The sequence below is a fragment of the Thermobia domestica genome, chromosome 10 (genome assembly GCF_964235325.1).
Source record: "Thermobia domestica chromosome 10, izTheDome1.hap1.1, whole genome shotgun sequence".
NCBI classification, from domain to species: domain Eukaryota; kingdom Metazoa; phylum Arthropoda; class Insecta; order Zygentoma; family Lepismatidae; genus Thermobia; species Thermobia domestica.
In genome coordinates this window covers 232704967-232724994 of record NC_137463.1, presented here as the reverse complement: position 1 = coordinate 232724994, position 20028 = coordinate 232704967, and the positions used below count along the sequence as shown (strand labels likewise).

The following is a 20028-nucleotide window of genomic DNA, read 5'->3' as shown; positions in this document are numbered from 1 at the left end:
CGAATGAAGAGGTGGAGCCGACTACATGATGAACATATTAGAATTGAGCATCCTCACGTTATAACATCCTACAATAACCACACGGGAGGTGTCGACCATCTCGATTTGCTGGATCAAAAAATTAGAATTGATATAAGAGGCAAGAAGTGGTATCGGGTGATATTTACACGAATTATTAACATAATGATCGTACATTCACGATTACGTTTACGAAAGCAACTCACTCCAATGGGGATCTTCTGACATTCAGGAGCAACATTTCTGTCAAATATATCAAACTTGGTAGTCACCTGTTCAAACGTATTCAATGATGTACGCTTCGCTATAGGGGATTACTTCATTACGGAAAGGAAGACGTAAAGATGCCATGATAATGAATGCACTTCAAAACCATCATCGTACTTTGAAAAGTGTAATGTCACATTTTGGTTGAAAGTGTTTCGTGAAATACAACGAAGGCAAAGAAAAATAAACCTTGAATCAAAGTCAAACACGTGTAACAAACTACACAGGTAGATCGAAATTACAAAATAGCAATTATCTGTACTTCAAACATAACAGTTGGGTGTTCTAAATACTGGTATATGTATGTTCTGTTTAGTTATGTACCAAATATCGTATTTCGTATAATTTCCGTAAATAAATGTTAACTGAAAACGCACATACATATTATATATATATATATATATATATATATATATATATATATATATATATATATATATATATATATATATATATAAAGGAAAACTTCATGCTTTGATATACTGGCTGTTATCACTCAATGCCTTGAGGCACTCAGCGATAAAAATTTGAATTACTTCAGTAAAACAATAAAATGCAATTAGTTAAATATATGTCCTTTCTAGTATATCAGAAAGGACCAGCGTCCTATTTATAGGACAGGGCGTAAGTCACATCTGATGCGCAGAAAAAACCAAAATGTAATATTTTTCTGATACTTACGCAATAATAAACTAAATTAACTTCTTAAAGTGAAAGAAATCACAAAAATAATAATTTGGTCCCAAATGGGTTAAGGCTTAGTTATTAACCTAGTGTGTGTGATTTTCACTATTATTGTTTCTTTTACTTTTGTATTCATATATAAATGACGTGTCCACTTCATAGGCATTGTAATACAGTGCTAAATGTATGAAAAAAGGACGAAATAAATACAATACAATGCAATACAATACGGTATTTGTGCAACTTCTCCTGTTTCTATGGTAACAGCGTAGATATCTTCACATTCCATTCGCTTAAACCAGAGGTGTGGCCGACTCACCGTTCGAAATAAGATATTTCCGACTGTTGCCAAGGTTGGATTTTTAGACGGCTTTAGTGTAACTTCTGCTGGTAGTATTGGTAGAATAGTAAAGTCTATAGACACACTTTGATGCTAGTGGTCTACTGTTCCACGCTTAGTTGCACGCATGGGGAGCATGCCCGCGACCGTTCGGTCTATTTAATGGACGGGTCCCGCCAAACAAGGCACCCCGCCCGTAGTTCCTCAATACGCTTTTGATTATTCGTGCACAAGTGCACCGTCAGAATTTGTCCCCTAATTTTGACTCGCCTAAGCGATGTAACCAGTGGCGGCTAGTGTTAGTGTTGCAGCGTTGCGCAACGACCAAATTATTTCAAGAAAAAATATTATTAGCAATAGTAGTAAAGAACAGAAAAAAATACTTTCTAATACTCCCATATATATTTTAAATAACATTTTTTTTTTTACTTCTGTAACTGTCCGTTTCGTTAATGTTTTAAAAAGCGAAAAATAATCCGTCACAGAGTCTCTAATTTATACTGTGTTACAGCGAGCATACAACGACCAGATTCCTCCACCGCGGGAATTGGAGCAAATGTTAAGCCTCCTTTCCCCTATCTCAGAAGTTAAAGGGTCTGGTCGTTGCAGTGCTTCTGCAACACACCACGGTTTCCAGTGAATAAGGTTTTTCGCGCTAAATGAGCTTTCTGAATTTTATTTCACTATCAATTAAGAAATGGAATTTGTTTTTATGCATTCATATTTTAAAATTACGGTACTTATACTGAAGCAAATCAATATAATGACAATTAAAAAAAGTGATAGCAGAATTACAAAATAAGAAAGAAAATATGTAGTAGAGCAGAAATCAAATGAAAGTAGATCCGCATTTACAAGTTAATTCTTAGCTTATATAGATAATGAAGGTTTCTTCTACAGTAATTTGTGAACCAAATATTAATAAGTCAATATGCAGAATCCCCCTCCCCCTGTGGATAGTATTTTAGTATATACATATTTCTTTTATAAAATAAGTATATTTTATACTCTTGATAAAACTGTATGGTGGGGAACGCCACATTGAATTTGGGACTAGTTAGCAATGCTCAGAGGCGTAGCCACGAGGGGAGGCACCGGGTCCGGACCTCCCCAAAATTTCGAAACTCGACTAGCATTTGTAGACTTTCTTAACGAACTATATTTGTTTAACAGAGAAATGATTTATGTACGCTAAATATTTTATTTTACGCCTCATCATGTACTCTTTTTTTTTTCTTATAGAAATAATCGTTCTATCATTTTTTCTAAAAATATAGGTGACAGTAATTAAGAATTACTTATCTTTTCGGGTACAGTATAAGACAGGTTCGTTATTACGTAGACGTACTGGACCTTCCTCAAATACTTTGGACCCCTCCCAGCTAACATGTTGTTCCTATATCTGGCGGGTTCAAGGTTGCTTTCCAGAACGTTGATAAACATTGTTTCGCCTCATGTGGAAGTATATTGTGTTCATCGTGCATTGCATAACAACCAAGACGAATGCTTTGGAATGTGTTTTTTTTCTTTTACGCACATGGGTGTGTGTGTTGATGTATGAATAGGGTTGCCAACTCTGTAAAATAAAAAAAAAACGGCACTTCCTAAAATTCTCTATGATATAGGTCTTAGCGTGAAGTATCTGTTCGGACCTATCCATGGAAAGAAAATGTACTATCGTGAACAAAAGTGCATTAACACATATATTCTGTATGTCCTTAGAACATTCACTAATAAGCTTAATAGATACATTGTGCTACAAATGAGAAACTGAATTTGATCAATCGGATTTGATCAATTGATTGATTGTATTTACCAGTAACTACCATTCCTTTAAAATTATCGAAACAGATGAACAAAAGTGTAATAATCTTTACGTGACAATTTTGGATTTGGAAAATGAAATTCACTCTTTAAACATATAATCTCTACTTCAACTATAGGAAATTGCTTTAAGAAGTCCTTTTCCACTCTTAATAAATGTATAAAATTCCTTGAAAGTGAATTTCAAATTTTCCCTGATACAGTCCCTGTCATCTCTCTAAAATTTTCTAAACAGGTGAACAAAATATATTAATCGTTGATAGATGATGAAAGGTAAGTTTTGAGTTTACAGAATGACAGCTAAATTTCAATATCTGTACTTCGAACTAGATACAAATTTGAAAAAACAAAAAAAGGTTATAAAGGGGCTGGTGAGAAGTTTGTATTCGGCCAGACCAATGAAAAGCCGGCGAGTTGACAGCCCTATGTATGAATATGTGACATTCACAATTCATATACCAGTATCTCTTTTGTATCAGCTGTTTGGTTATTAGTTATTAGATTTAATTTTATTGTGTGTGCTTTAATTCTGTAGCCCAATAGCCTCAACTGTTGATTAGTTTATTCTCTACGTTAGTGTAAGCGTATTTGCACAGGCATAATTCTACTTGATTGTATTAATCCTGTAAAATTGAATATTTCAATTCACTTTCTCAAAGTGAGCCATTGCAGGGACTCGACATTTGAACCCCCTGTATCTCGGAAACGAAGCGGCGTCGGACCCATGTTTATAGAAACATTGTTTTCTTATTTGGATGACCGCAATCATCTCGTCACTTTTGGCCATGCATTTATGTTACACCCTGTATATGGTGTTCATTGGACACAATCCGAACCATAGATTCGGCTTAAAATGGAGAACTGTTTATTTAGTCACTTACTTTACAATTTCACCTGCATAGACACCTGGATGAGTGCTATCAGCGCCGAGAAAAGTTTCGAGTAAGTTGGATTACATCTGTCTAAGTTGAGCTCCTCCGTGGCTAAGCAGTTAGCGTACGCGCCTTTGGCGCGTGAGACCCGGGTTCGTTTCCCGGCGGGAGCTCGTAGTTCGGATTCCACGTTAATCAGTAGGTCCACGTCTCATATAGCATCACTGCTGAACAGGACGTTAAACTCAAAATCAACTCAACATCTGTCCAAGCGTTTTACGAACTGCAAATTATCTGGAGCATCTGCCAAGTAATGGAATCAGAGCACTTAGGGGGGGATACTTTTGCTGGTGAATGTACAACTCAAAGGTTTCATTTCAACACCGAATCCCCATGTATTTTGAATATGTTGCTTTCTGCTAACTACCAGTTGCATTGGCGTCTCTGGCATGTAAAATTTGGGGGGGGGGACATCAAAGGAAATGATCTAACTGCTAGTATCTCAGCGGAAGTTTAGATTATGTCACTCAAAATATTGGAGGGGACGCGTCCCCCCCCCCGTCCCCCGCCAGAGACGCCCATGACCAGTTGTGAGCAAAATGAAATTTTCATCGCATCACGTAATACTATATTTCAAAATATTTGCTAATAGTTTATCTACATTTACGAATCTGTAACTCTTTCGTCAGAGTTTACATTCCACCGATTTGGGCAAAAAGTTTATTTGTAAAATATACAGGGTGGCCCAGAAGTAGGTATACAGTTCCGTACTGATCAGCTCACTGAATTTTATATAATTTCTTATTGTTATCTATAGTTTCTTTATTATTTGTTCTTAATGTTTTTTTTATTTATATCTTAAGCTCGAAACAGCCGAAGGAAACACACCTATAAGCTAAAATATTATACTTGATCAACGCAAGGGCGTATACCTACTTTTGGGCCACTATATATATATATATATATATATATATATATATATATATAGGGTTTGTCCGGGAAGTAATAGGACTGATTTTATTCCGCCATGACTGTACTTCGGAGCGTGCGCGCACCGACTGGATCCGGTAGAGGGCGTTCCTAGCTAACGAACGAGCGCCTGGTCAGTTGTCTCCGAGCACACGGAGTCAGGACAGGCTTTTTCGCGCGACGTGTTTCTGTGAGTGGTGCAAGCCGAAAATGCAGCGTTCGTTAGAGCAGAGGTACGCGATTAAATTCTGTGTTAAACTCGGTAAATCTGCGACAGAGACGTTTGATATGATCAAGCAGGCTTACCCAGATGATGCTTTAGCAAGAAGTGGTGTGTTTCGGTGGCACAAGGCCTTTTCGGAGGGCCGGGAAGAGGTCGCCGATGAAGACCGTGCTGGAAGACCTTCGACTTCGACGAACACCGACAATGTGACTCGTGTGCGCGAAGTTTTGAACTCAGACAGTCGACTAAGTATTCGTTTAATTGCCCAGATGTTAAATTTACCAAAAACTGTGGTTCATGAAATTGTGACGGAGCATTTGAACATGCGCAAGGTGTGCGCGAAGATTGTCCCAAAAGTGCTCACTGACGACCAGAAATTGCGGCGAGTGGAATCGTGCCAAGAAAATTTGAATATGTGTGAAAGTGACCCCCAATTTTTGAATAACGTAATCACAGGTGACGAATCATGGATCTTTGAGTATGATCCCGAGACAAAGAGGCAATATTCCGAGTGGCACACGCCGGCGTCTCCTCGCCCCAAAAAGGGAAGAATGAGCAAATCCAAAGTGAAAACGATGCTCATTGTCTTTTTTTGACATCAAAGGCATCGTCCACCATGAATTTGTTCCTCCTGGACAAACCGTCAACGCCAAGTTTTATGTGGAAGTGCTCAAGAGACTCAAACGAAGGGTCAATCGGGTCCGACCAGACATCGGAGCCGACTGGAAGCTGTACCACGACAACGCCCCGGCTCACACCGCCTTTCTTGTGAACAGCTACCTGACCAAGGCCGGCATCCCAACGCTTCCGCAGCCGCCCTACAGCCCAGATGTGGCCTGCCCGGACTTCTTTTTGTTTCCTCGCCTGAAACGCCCGATGAAAGGCAAGCATTTTGAGACGACAGACGGGATCCAAACAGCTTGCACCGCGGCTCTCAAGGCTATTCCGGAGAATGACTTCCGTGACGCCTTCAATGCTTGGAAATCGCGCTGGCAGCGCTGCATCGACGCAGAAGGAGCCTATTTTGAAAGTTTATAAAGAATTGTAACGATTGGCTCAATATTTTTTTTTAAATCGACTCAGTCCTATTACTTTCCGGACAAACCCTATATATATATATATATATATATATATATATATAGGGTGAGTCAAAAGTCCTTGGACACCTGCACAAGTTTGAAAATCGATGGGAAAAGTAAAAAGTGATGATGGGAACAGAGGTTTGATGAGGGGCCACAATTTTGGAGTGTATGTCATTCATGGCCGCCATCTTGAATTCCGCCATTTTGGACTCAATTCATTTTTTAAAATGGGAAGGGGTGTATGACACATCAAATAACACTAGCTTGAGCTCAGGAATTTAGTTGTGTAATGTGGTGTAAGAAATAGTATATATAAACACGAGAAATATGATTCATGTTGTCTTTAGAACTGACACGATTACTTCAAGTATTCAGTATATTTTTATTAATAAATACAATATGATTAAAACTAAATACATGTAACAATAAAACATGCTATCAAAATTCTTGATACTATACGCTACAAGCAACAGAAAGGGAAACGATGATATTGAAAATGACACTAGGGTAGAAAAGTGATTTACGTAGGTGTGGTCGAAAAGACTTATTAGCTATAATTAAGAGTCTTAATATTATTGATTTGTCACTTCATCAGTTCACACCACGAAACATCAATCACGAATTATAAGCTAAACTTGAAAATTCAAAAGCTACATTGATAAGTATGCGACTAACAGGCATCTTTCCTTTCATTTTTGCTCATTGTATTTTGCATTATAAAGCAATCGATTAAATCCCAATTTTGATCGCTGTGAACTCTGTCAATAACAATATAACACTCACTTCATGATCAATTACATATTTTTTGATTTACTCTTATTTTTTAGATAACTACTATTCCATGAAACATTGAACTTAATTTTTTCGTACGTTTTCAATTTTCTCATGAATATTCTGATAAAGACAACTCATAGTTTATATCAGGAATCGAATTCAAGACATACCTTTCAAAGTCATTTATACTATAATATTCACTTACTTATATTTTAACACCATGTACAGGAAGTGTCTTTTACTAAGTTCCAGCACCAATTCTCTAAAGGTAACCTATATATCATTTAAATGTAATATCCACCCTATTTATTGTATCTTCTAAAAGTACCCTTTCTCTGTTCGTTCTTTACAACTTGAACATACTGTAGACAAAATATTCCATCAAATTTATGACATGAAATACTGGATAGAACTTCATTATCATTTGTGACATAGAACATTAATCCAATTTTGAGAAGTTACTATACAGCACCCAATAGAAAGATTGATGGATCTTTCGTTTCGTATTTCATTTGTCAAAAGTCCATGTTATTAATTTAAAACGTTCGACTATTTGTCATCTGATAATATCGTGAGACTATTATTTTACTATCAATGATCAGCGCTGTTGTTAAATGAAGAGAAATGGATACAACGAAGGGATTCTGGGAGAGGTGCAGGGATATTATCTATGCTACATGAAGAACCGCTGAAAAGAACAAGATAAATAAAAATTTCTTAAGAAAAGACGAGAAGGATTTGCTGAATTGTTGGCATCAGGGATGGAAATGGATTCCAAAACTAAGGTGCCAAGTATGGTTAAGTTATTGAAATAGTGTCTGAGATACAGGAAGTTTCCTGTCTAGGTTGATATCTAGAGTTGTAAATAATTGGCTTGTTGTAGTAGTATAAGTCCAATAATAATTGGAGACAGGAAAGAAGTGGTATCGACATTCTTGATTAAAAGAATAAAATGAAATTTTTGAGTTTTACGTCCCACGGTTATGCCGTGTAGGGTAAAGGAGATGGTGAAAATGAGAAATGAATGAAATGAAGAAAGTGGGAGGAAACGGGAGAACCCCGAGAAAACCCACACACACACGGTGTTTGTCCAACACAAAGCCCACTTGGCACGGATTGGGATCGAACCAGGGACACCATGCACCAAAAGTGAATATTCTACCACTGAGCAATCGCGGCCCAATCTTTATTAAACTCTAGTAGATTGGAAATTAGTTGAAGTAATACCTTTGCTTCTTTTAGATACAAAAGGTATATATACCTAACATATTGACGTAGTTTACAAAAGAACTCTATGCATCTAATTAAAATAACTGCTTCTTTTAGTAATTTTCAGCCTTTTGTCATTGTCGAATCCAAGTACATATAGAAAGATTTGAGCAGGCAGCTCTTTCTGCAGCATTACCAGACGACAAAAAAAAAAAAATAAATAAAAAATAAAAAATAAAAAAAAATAAAAATAAAAAAAAACATTTTTGGCTGTCATGGGTTAGCAGTTTATGAGGAACTGAGAAATTTGTGTGCCCCTAAAATGTCAGCCCAGAAAACTCATGAAGAATTAAAGAACCTCATGCTAGGCCATTACGAAGTAAAGACGCACTAGATAGCTGAATGGTTTAAGTTTCATAATCTCGAACAACAAAATATCGCTCAATTCGTGATAGCCTTGAAATATCGGGCAGCATACTGTATTTTGTGTTGTGCTTGGAGCATTCATTGTGAGATTTTTTTTTTTTTTGGTGTGTGTGTGTGTGTGTGTGTGTGTGTGTGTGTGTGAGGAACAATGTGGCTAGAAGGTAAATGTTAGCAACAGCTGTCCTAACATTCCAGCACGTGGACATTGTGACTACAGTTCAATATACTGAGGAGCAGATGATACTATTCGGTAGTTCCTCAAATCAGAAATAACAAATTAATGTAACACAGAATCACGGAGCAAAAGAGAACAGAAAAGATAATAAGAGGTCGGCTTATACATCAAATAGTCAAAATTCGCCGAGAAATTCTTTGAACCAAAATTCCGGAAAACTTACCAAATGTAGTAAATCTCAACGTTCGTACAGAAAAGGAGAATGAACGCCATATGGCAAATGATGACTCAAGTGTACAGGGATACACCATTTTGCACCAGCTTGTGTATTGCAAACAACAGATGACGAAATACATGAGCTACGAATGTAAGAATTCTTTTTACAGAGCGAGAAGGAAATAGAAAAAGATTCCAAGATCCTGAAATCATTATCGTTAGTACTGAAACCAGAACAAGTGAAGGATTTGTACCAGGTTTTACCAATGGCGACTCTTCAGCACCAATCACAAACTGAAGAAGAGAAGGAGGAACCTAATAGCTCAAGAAGTAAAAAAAAATTGTCACAGTAGCGTGAAGGTAGAGGTGCCCCGAGAAGTGTCAAAGAGGAGGACTAAATCAACAAGAAGCTCGGCAAGAAGGAAAAGCAAGCCTAAGAAGGTGAAGGAGTACTAGTAAATATAGCTTACTAACAAAATCAGAAGAAGAAAGTATATACAAAACTATGTTTTTTGGTTTAAAAATTTGCTCTAGGTATTTATATTACATATGGACAGAAATAAGTTTCTTTCGCCTTGGTGTTATTAAACAACAACGGGGTTAAGCTGGAAGGAGACACATAAGCTTAAAGCGGAATCCAAACCGCTTCTCGGCTTACATCCGAGGGAAATTGTCCTCCGAATTCGCCACAAATACGATGAGTCTGCCGACTCACTCACGAAGCATTTCTGATAAAAATACGTCGTACTGATCTTTACATACTTGTAATAGTCAAGAGTCATTTCAGAAGGACAAAAAGATAAACAGTTACACAAGTGAAATCATTATACAAAATTATATATAAATCGGGAAACTCCCGCCTTACCTATTGGGAAAATCCCATTATTGCTTGGTATGTCAAATTTTAAGGTCAACGTATCATAATCAGTACGTTAAAACTGAGGGATTAAGTTACAAATTTAGTATGTTGATATCATTGAATAAAATTAAAACAAAGTAAAATCCAAGATCATGCTGGAAGCTACATAGGCAGTCGATAAATTTTGCCAATTTCTATCAATATATTTAAGCAACCTTAGCTCCTTTATACAACAACAGGCATTCAGTCAAGCAGAAATATACAATTTGGTGTCGTTTCGTATGTTTAGGCTTAACATCCTTATGTAATACCGAGGTTTCAAGGAGAAGACTTTCGCTTAAAGTGACACCCGAACCGCTACAAGGTTTTGCACTTGAAAGAAGGGTTGTGATTCGACCGAGAATTGAACATGGGATGCCTTGAATAGAAGTTGAAAAGGAGATAAAACTAATGCAAATGGTTTGATATGTGGAAACGTTACCATGAAGTTCACACGATTTAAAGCTATTTTTGTTTGTTTGTTTAAATCAGCTGTTTTTTGAAGAAAAAAAAACAGCTGGTTTAAACCAGCCAACCTTGTTGCTAGTGTAGTAATTTGTGAGAAGTTGTCTATTGTCAGTTAAATGTTAGAGCTTTTAGCTGATACCTAGGAGGATGTTGCGAATCAGTTCATTTTTAGGTGATACTCGGGTGGATGCTGGGAGTGTAAATACTCGGATAAAGTGTTTTACGTGTTTAATCAGACAAAGTGTAGAAAATAAACGATTGTATAAACAAATGAAGAGGGTAACTAAGTTGATGGGTATGTACAGAAAGGATTTTAGGTTATGGTAATGCCAAATGTGGCTAAGTTTTTGAAATAGTGTTTGAAATGCAGGAAGGTTCCTGTCTATGTTGATATCTATAGTTTAGTTGTGTAAATCCAATAAAGATTGGAGAGAAAGGGATAGTGGTATCGACATTCCTGATTAAACTCTACTAGACTGGAAGTTAGTCGAAGTAATATCTTTGCTTCTTTTAGATACAAAAGGTAAATATACGTAACACCTAAATGCACTGAACTAATATCTACTAATTTTAACAGTCAGCTGTCAAATGGCGTTAGACCTAAGCCGCCCGATTCAGATTTCAATCATTAACACCATCTTGTGTCAAAATACTCAATACTTTTTAGGCTATATGATAGGTTTACCATTCAATGTTGTTGACACTTCAGTTCTAAAATTAAAACTTCACAAATAGACGAACCCATTTTCGTACACGAATATTTAGTCTGTCTCAATGGACCAATTTTACTACAAACAAATTCAAATCATTGTGAGAATAGCAAGAAGGCTTTAGTTGAAGATCCACAAGGTTAAACCAGCCGTGAATGAATCTGAGAAACTTTCCAAAATACGAGGTCCGAAAGGAACTGAAAAGTGTAATTCTACTTTTTATTACTTTGACTCTACGTGCCAATACAAGCTAAGAAGAATGAGAGAGCGAATATGTCATAACAACAATATTCCGAATGTTCCGACTAAGTAGTAACCAAGTCTAAGTTTACAGGACCACAAACAAAATAAAATTAAATGAAATGAAATCGTTAAGTTTTACGTCCCACGATTATGCCGGCTAGGCTAAAGGAGACGGTGATGATGAGAAATGAATGGAATGGTGGAATGAAGAAAGTGAGAGGAAACGGGAGATTCCGAGAAAATTCACGCACACGGTGTTTGTCCACTACAAAGCTCAGTTGGCGCGAGATGGGATCGAACTACGGACCCCATGCATCAGAGGTGAACGCGGGCCCCCAAACAAAATATAATACTATATAAAAGAGCAAGTATTGTGTTACCTGCGTGATGGCTCTTGAGGTAATGTTTTTCAACAATATTTCGCAAACTTCACTGTTTACTTATTCATGTATTTCTGATCTCAGGATTATCTCTTAAACAACTTCTTAATTTTTTTTCTCTTGAGCCTCCTCATGATTACGGAGAAAAACCCGGTTCGATTCCCGGTGGGAGCTCATACAGGGTAGCCCAAAGGTAGGTATACAGTACCGTACTGATCAGCTCATTGCATTTTATATCATTTCTTATTGTTATCCATCAGATAGACAGTTCTTTATTATTTGTTCTTATCTTTTTATTTATATCTTAAGCTCAGAAGAGCCGAAGCAAATAAACGTATAAACTAGAATGTTATACTTGATCAGTGCAGGAGTGTATACCTACTTTTGGGCCACCCTATATTTATTTATTTATTTTATTTATTTCTTTATTGAACAAATTCCCAGATACAGCATAATTGTGCCATTTTACATAGGGAAATCTCAACAAGCGGGAAAAAAAGAAAAATAATTAAAAAAAATAAACAACAACAGTAACATCAATAGTATTAACAAAGAGTGCACAAGTAATATTATTTAGCCAGCACGCGTTTTATTGCTCTTTCAAACACCGGGTAGCTTGAAAAAATGTCCACCTCTCTAGTTAGATTATTATAATAGTTGGGTACTCGGTGAAAAAGAGACCTCTGTATAATTGTCAACCTAGGGCGTGCAAGATGGAATAGGTGGGTATTCCGGGTTTTGCAAGAAGGGACATGTAAGGATAGTTGTTGAATTAGGGTTTCTGATCTTAGGTTTCCATTTACAATCTTATGAAGAAACTTCAAATCAGAGTTGTTTCTGCGTACTTCCGGCGTCTGGATATTAAGATATCGCAAAATTTCCTCCTTAGATAATATTCGAAGTGCGGGAACACGAAAACGTACTATTGCAATAAAGAAATTGAGAACAGACTCAAGTCTAGAGAGATGTGTAGGTGCGGCCATGGCCCATATGTGAGAGCAGTATTCGATCTTGGGTGCTATTAGAGTTTTATAGAATGCTGTTAATGATGCCACAGTACGTAGTTCAGTGAATCGGTAAAGAAGCCTCAGCATACGCATTGATTTCTTAACTATTGAGGAGATGTGGTCAGAGAACAAGAGTTTCGAATCAAAGATGACACCAAGATCATTATGACTGGCAGAATGTGTTATAGGGGAATCGTTAATATGGTATTTGGAGGGAACAGGAAACTTTTTCAGAGTAATTGTAATACCGTCACATTTCTTACTGTTAAGTTTCAATTGCCACATTTCACACCAGTCCACAAGATAATTTATGTCTTCCTGTAGGGCAATTGTGTTACGGAAACATGATATTTCTCTATATAATTTGCAATCGTCAGCAAAAAGCAAAAGGCCACTAGGATTAACTGATAGGTGAGAGTAGAGATCGTCCATATACAGGACAAATAGCAGGGGCCCTAGTACGCTTCCCTGAGGCACCCCCGGGATCACAGGTTGGGGATTAGAAGTCGCCTCTGAAAGAACAACTTTCTGTTTACGGCCCTTTAGATAGCTGGTGATTCAAGAGAGAAATTTACCATGTACATTAAACCTATTGGAAAGCTTGTGGAGAAGAAGAATGTGACTGACAGAATCAAAGGCCTTTGAGAGATCAAAATAAATGACATCTAATTAGGTATTGTTATTTAAACATTGAACTGCACAGGAAAGAAGAGTACTTAAGTTTGTGAGACTTGAGCTTTTCGGTAGAAAGCCATGCTGAGAAGTGTGAATGTAATGCGACGTGAATTTGAGAAGCCTGTCTTTGATTATTTTTTCGCAGATAATAGATATTACAGAAAGAAGAGATATTGGCCTATAGGAGGATACTTGATCTTTAAGTCCTGATTTATATATTGGGGTTACATAAGCTAGTTTCCAGCTGGTGGGATAATATCCTTCTCTGAAGCATCTATTGAATAGGATGTATAAGGAACTGAAATAGCTGAAGCAGTTTTGTTAAGATAGAGAGAGCCAATGTTGTCGGGCCCAAGAGATCTATGTGGAGAAAGCGACTGCAAGAGAACCAAAACTTCACCTGGGGTGGTAGAGAGGTCTGATAAGGTGTTAGTACAAATGGGGAAGAGAGGGGGGAATGGGTTGTAGGGGGAAAGGCGGTAAATGTTTTACAGAAGTAGTTATTAAAAAGGTCGGGTCTCTGAGCATCACTAGCTTCAAAATTCTCGTCATGAACTGTCGCTGGTATGCCGGGAGATTTCGATCGAGATTTAATTACAGTCCAAAATAGTTTAGGGTTGCTAACAGTAAAATCACCAATTGAAATGAAAAATGAAATCTTTGAGTTTTACGTCCCACGGTTATGCCGGTGAGGCTAAAGGAGACGGTGATGATGAGTAATGAATGAAATGGTGGAATGAAGAAAGTGGGAGGAAACGGGAGAACCCCGAGAAAACCCACGCACACGGTGTTTGTCCACCACAAAGTTCACTTGGCGGGGGCTGGGATCGAACCCGGGACCCCAAGCACCAGAGGTGAACGCTCTACCACTGAGCCACCGCGGTCCCGAATCACCAATTGAGTCCATGTATTCAAAGTACTTACGTCACTGTACCTTCTTCGTAAAGCTTCTAATTTTAGCGAATTGTTTGTATGTGTAGTCACTCGGATGTGACTTCCTTAGATTCCAGGCAACCTTTTTGTTTTTAAGATCACGCAGCTCATTGTCGAAGCAGACCGGAAACTTCTTCGATTTTGATGTTTTTACAGGAACAAAATCCTTTATAGTTGAGTGGACAACAGATGTGAATAGGTCCACCGCCTCGTCGACAGATCCTGCCTCCAACAAACACCAAGGAAAGAGTTCAATAGCCCGACAGATGTCACCCCAAGGGGCTTTCTTCCAAAGAAGTTGTGACCTACTTTTAAGGGGCTGGTTTGTAGTACTGGAGGGGAAGAAATTGAATGAAACATCCAAGGAATCGTGGTCCGAGGGAAAGAGATTTCTGCACGGAACAATACGACGAGGTTCTAAGTTAGAGAGAACATAATCCAGATTGCTATTTTTGCGGGTATTATGCATATTGTGCTGGCCCAGTCCAAGTCCATGAATAAAATTGTCCATGAAATAATTATCATTTCCGTCTTTAGCGATGCCATGCTTACTGTCCTGCCACGTGATGGAGAGGTTGAAATAACCCAATAGGATGACGTCACCGAGTGATGATGGTGACGGATCCCACGTTAAGCTGTAGGTCGACGTCTCATGTAGCTCTGCTGCTGAAAGAGATGCTAAATTCAAATCAAATCAAAATTATTTTTTCCCCTGGGTTCGAAAAACTTATAACTTCAGCAGTTAAGGCCGAAATTTAACTAATGTATACTTTTTCGCCTCATCTTAGAATAAATAACTAAACAATGAATAATGGCCAATGGCAAGTGAAGTTACCCACCATCCATTCTAAGAAAAGAGAAAAAAAGGTATACATCTTCACCTACACATCTATTAAATTTCGATCTTAAGTGCTGAATGTATCATTTTCCCGAACTTAAGAGAAAAAAAATATTTTGATTAAATTTTTGCATCCCTTTTTTCCCGAACATTCGAGAAGTAATTTGGAGATCAGGATTGCATGAATAAGCTAACATTTAAGGTTTGTGAAATACTACAGAAAAATAACACCCCACGACACACTACACAATACCAATATTTGCTCTCTTTTAAATAAATTAGGGCGCTAAAATGCAAAAACTCATGTATTATCAAAATATAATACCGTTTGTAAACAAACGTTCAACAAAGTACAAAACATAATTTAAAAGTATCAATTCTACGCCAAGTGCGGAAATGACAGTTTTCAGTGCCTGATCAAAATTAATGGGTGATTAAAGCTTACCAAGTGATCACAGCCGAAGAAAACTTAACTTAAACGATAAAAGCGTGGCTGATGCAACACAACGTGAAACTGTTATTCCTTGTCCTAGTAGGAAATATTTAATCTCTCGTGATCCAAAATGAAAATGATTTTTCTTCAGTTTAACGTCCCACGATTATGCCCTTTATGCTACAGGATACTGATGATTAATGAAAGTGATTGATTGCGAAATTAAAGCTTTCGTGTTCTCCCACTGGGAATCGATGCCGGGACAAAATGCACCAACGGCCAGCCACTAGACTAGCTCTCTCACCATCTATTTAGTAATGTTACGTAGTTATCTTGTGGTATATAATTTTGCACATTCCAAACACTGGAACAACAAAACGGCAATTAATTAACTACCTCTTGAAATGACATTCCATGACTGAAACGAACATATAAAGTTTTCCACAGTACTCTCGAGCACATTCATCAGCAAATAATTTCTTATGGAAACCAATTCTTAGATTAACTAAAACTACCACTTACATTTTCTAAATACATTCCAATCATTATAAATGGCACTGTTTGTTATGAATATATAAGGCTGAGTTTGAAATGAAAGTTTTGTAGCACTGCTGACATTGATAAGGCCGTTCTCCTGTATGAGTTCTCTGATGAATGACGAGACTAGTACGCTGAGTGAATCCTTTTGAGCAGACGATACACGTATATGGTTTCTTTCCTGTGTGTATAATCGAGTGTTGAGCAGATAAATCGTAAGTACGCGATCGCTTCCCACACACTTCACACACATACGGCTTCTCGTTGGTATGAATTCTCAAATGATTTGTCAACGTCTTACGCGTAGCGAAAACTTTCTCACAAATATCACAAACGTATGTTGAAGGATTGTGGGTCTGCTGATGAGCATTAAGGCGATTTATTTTATTGTAAATTTTGCCACAAACGTCACATGTGTAACTTGCATTTTTATGCTTATATTTATGCGAGTGAAATTTCGTGTAGGATACGAAAGTAGCATTGCATACCTCACACGTGTACACCTTTTCTGCTGTGTGTTCATTTTCATGAGCTTGTAACGAAAATTTGGAATAAAATTCTTTACTACAAAACTTACATTTATACAGAGAGTCACGGGAATGTCTCATTTCGTGAAGTTTCAAACCAGTTTCAGATGCATAAACTTTATGGCAATAGGAACACACAAATTTTGTCACATGACTATACAAATGATTTTGTAATGTTTTAAGTGTTTTTAATTTTTTGAAACATTCACTGCATTCGAAATTACGTTCATCACAATGTGTTTGCAAATGTTTTTTCAAGTATTCCTTTGAAAATGTTTTCTTACAAATTTCACACTCAGCAAAACTTGCTCTTCGTCTTTTTTTACGTTTTGCAGCCGGTGAAACCTTATTTTTCGAATTCGACTCTTTCACACATGATTGTAGTATTTCGTTTACTCTTCCATTAAATTTAGCACTCAGTTTATCACTTTCACTTAAGATGCTTCTACAATTATCAGAAGTTCTACAGTCTTCACTCTCACTTGTAGTAACATGTTGATCGAACACTTCTTGCAATACACTGTTTTCCTCAGAAGTCCCCTGAGTGGATATTTTCTTCTCTATAAGAGGTAACTGTGATTCTCTTATCTCATCTATCCTGAAAAATAAAAATCCATCTAAATAACAAGTATATGACATACACTTGACACAAAATATTATAACATGTCATCAAAGCCGCTTCATTTTCTACAACATTACTAAGTAATGTAAACGCAAACAAGAAAAACAAGTTGATTCAAAGAGCGTTTCCGATCAGAAATCAATTTTTTTTCACTTCACTTCCACGTTAAAAATTTTTTAGTTTTACGTCCCACATTTATGCCGGCTAGGCTAAAGGAGACAGTGATGATGAGAAATGAATGCAATGATGGAATAAATTAAGTGGGAGAAAACCGGAGAACCCGAGAAAACCTACGCATACGGTATTTGATCAACCAAAAAGTTCACTTGGCGCGAGCTGGGTTCGAACCAGGGACACCACGCACAAGAAATGAACGCTTTGCCACTGAGCAACAGCGGCCCTCGAGATATGTTATGCCATCAACAGTTTACTGGGGAAAAATCAAAATGTTTTAGATCTCTTTTAAACTTTTAATGTATATTTCGTTTTACTGGCACTTCCTTTCTATAGCACAGAAATATCAAAATATTAGAAAAAAATAAAATCATCTCATTTCATTTCAACGCATGGGAATGGAACGCATGTAATACACGTCTACATTCAGTATACTCTAAAGCTTAACAGGTGATAATTCCCTTCTTTGATTTTTTTTTGGGGGGAGGACTAAATTCATATACTTGTATGAAATAAACTTTTATATGAAACTGAATCAGAAGAAAATATGTATTTTAAAATCTCTAGCAAATATTGTGAATCCTTCGACGCATTATTTTAAACGAAGAGTTTCAGGAAATTCCCATAATTATTTTGCATCGGTATCCAAACACTGAGACAAAGATACTGAAATTACTTCAAAATTCAATTTACAAAGCAGCCTGTGATAAATCTGTGAACATTCGTAGCACGCCACTGCCTTAAATGTGTCACGATGCATCTTTAGTGGTGCTTGTTTTCCGTGATGTCATATATCTATTCATTCACTTCCTTCTATACATTTCTTTTTTTTTAATTTTAACTTACTGAAGCGCTATCTTGAAACAAAACCTTTACAGCTTCGTTCTGCATTGTATTGCTTTTCACACATTTGATGGTATAGATTTAACAGTCGCACTTATTTCAACAACTAACTTTTATACTTTACTAATTCCTTAAAGTGTATTCTTTTTAGCTAATTCCTTCTAAAACCAGTATCTCATTGTGTATTTATTTTACTATCTTACTTATTAGTGATATTAATAGTGTAGTTTGGTAAATAACTAACTGACCCTTTGGCCTATAGAACCCGGAGGTTCAATGCCGCATTCACAAAAGCTCTCCACTGACTTCTATCCTTAGCCATCTGGATCCAGTTTCTACTTTGTATTCCTATCTCTGCGAAATCTATCTTAATATTGTCCTTCCATCTGCGTCTAGGTCTTCCTAAAGGTCGTTTTCCGATTGGTCTTCCAGTCAAGACTTTGACACAGGTTGATGACATCCAATTACAGAATAATTACCTCACTTGTAGATATACTTAGGGCATCAGCTTGTTGCACTTACGTATTTATGAGAGACTGATCTGCTATGTTAAATATATAAGATTTCTTTCTTTCTTTCTTTCTTTCTTTGGCACTTCATTTGGTTTGAAACTTTGGTTTTGTAATTCTCCCCACAACAAGATATGTGTTACAAATTAACTTTAAAGTTCGTTGCATGTGAAACTACAATGAGGTACTTTAGTCAGAGAAGTAATATTTTTTCTTTCTAAATGGAAACAAGCAATATAAACATGTATAATTTTATTTCACTATGAAAAGAATACATTTTGAAACTATTGTTCTAAAAATGAGATATATAAATAATATAAATCGTATAAAACTATCGTATAATTATGTTGAGTATTATATCATTTTTTTAAATCAGATAATATTTGCTATTATCTATATTCTTCATAATGTCAAATCCCTTTTTGATAGATGTTACCTGAAAACAATAAATGAGATCGCTGACAAAATGGAACAGTATAATTTAGTCTTATAAAACAATTAAATTACCATATGAAAGTCTAGTATAAGTAATAAAGTAATGCCTTATAGATTCTTCACGAGTGGTTACTATTTTAGTAAGGACTCTGGAAAAAGAGTTAGAATGCGTTGAATATAAACCGGGAAAATAGTTTTTACAAATAAAACCGTAGTTTACAATTTTTTTTAGAAGAAACATACGTGTTTATAAATTTGGCTTAGTTCAGCCAGGATAATATTTACTTTGGTGTTAAAACATAATGAATAAAAATTTTAGTTTTACAAATTTGGCTACACCAGTTAGGATTTTGATTCATTTTGAGTTTTTGTTCATTCCGGGATTCGTTTTGAGATTTTATTCATTCCGGGAAAATAATCGTTACAAATTTGGCTACGCCGGCTAGGATTTGTTCATTCTGATATTTTGTTTAAATAAATAAATTGTGCTCTAAGAAGAGTTTAACACATTCGGCGACTACATCCAGGTTTTTCAATATTAAGCATTTTACAAATTTGACGATCCAAGCCAGGATCCATTTCCATAAAAACATTGGATTTAAGTAACTGTGGAAAGAAAATAAAAATTTAGCATTTTACAAATTTGGCGACCCAGCCAGGATTAGTATAATATTTATAGTCATAACTAAAGTATGTATTACCGTTGTTAGAATTTAT

At 36.5% G+C, this 20028-nt stretch overlaps 1 protein-coding gene across 9 annotated transcripts in view; it reads right to left on the bottom strand.

Annotated features, from left to right (window-relative positions):
• LOC145663074 (uncharacterized) overlaps positions 1–20028 on the bottom strand; it is a 101727-nt gene that overhangs the window by 39319 nt on the left and 42380 nt on the right. For 6 of the 9 annotated variants that reach the window (XM_081729277.1, XM_081729276.1, XM_081729274.1 and 3 more), the window contains exon 3: positions 9973–17326. The exons of 1 other annotated variant lie outside the window; for it this stretch is intronic. In XM_081729277.1, coding sequence (XP_081585403.1) covers positions 16210–17326 — 1117 coding nt within the window. In that variant the 3' untranslated portion in view covers positions 9973–16209. Of the gene's footprint in view, positions 1–9972; positions 17327–20028 lie in introns of those variants that run through there. 2 more of the 9 variants (XM_081729280.1, XM_081729279.1) reach the window with 1 other exon arrangement.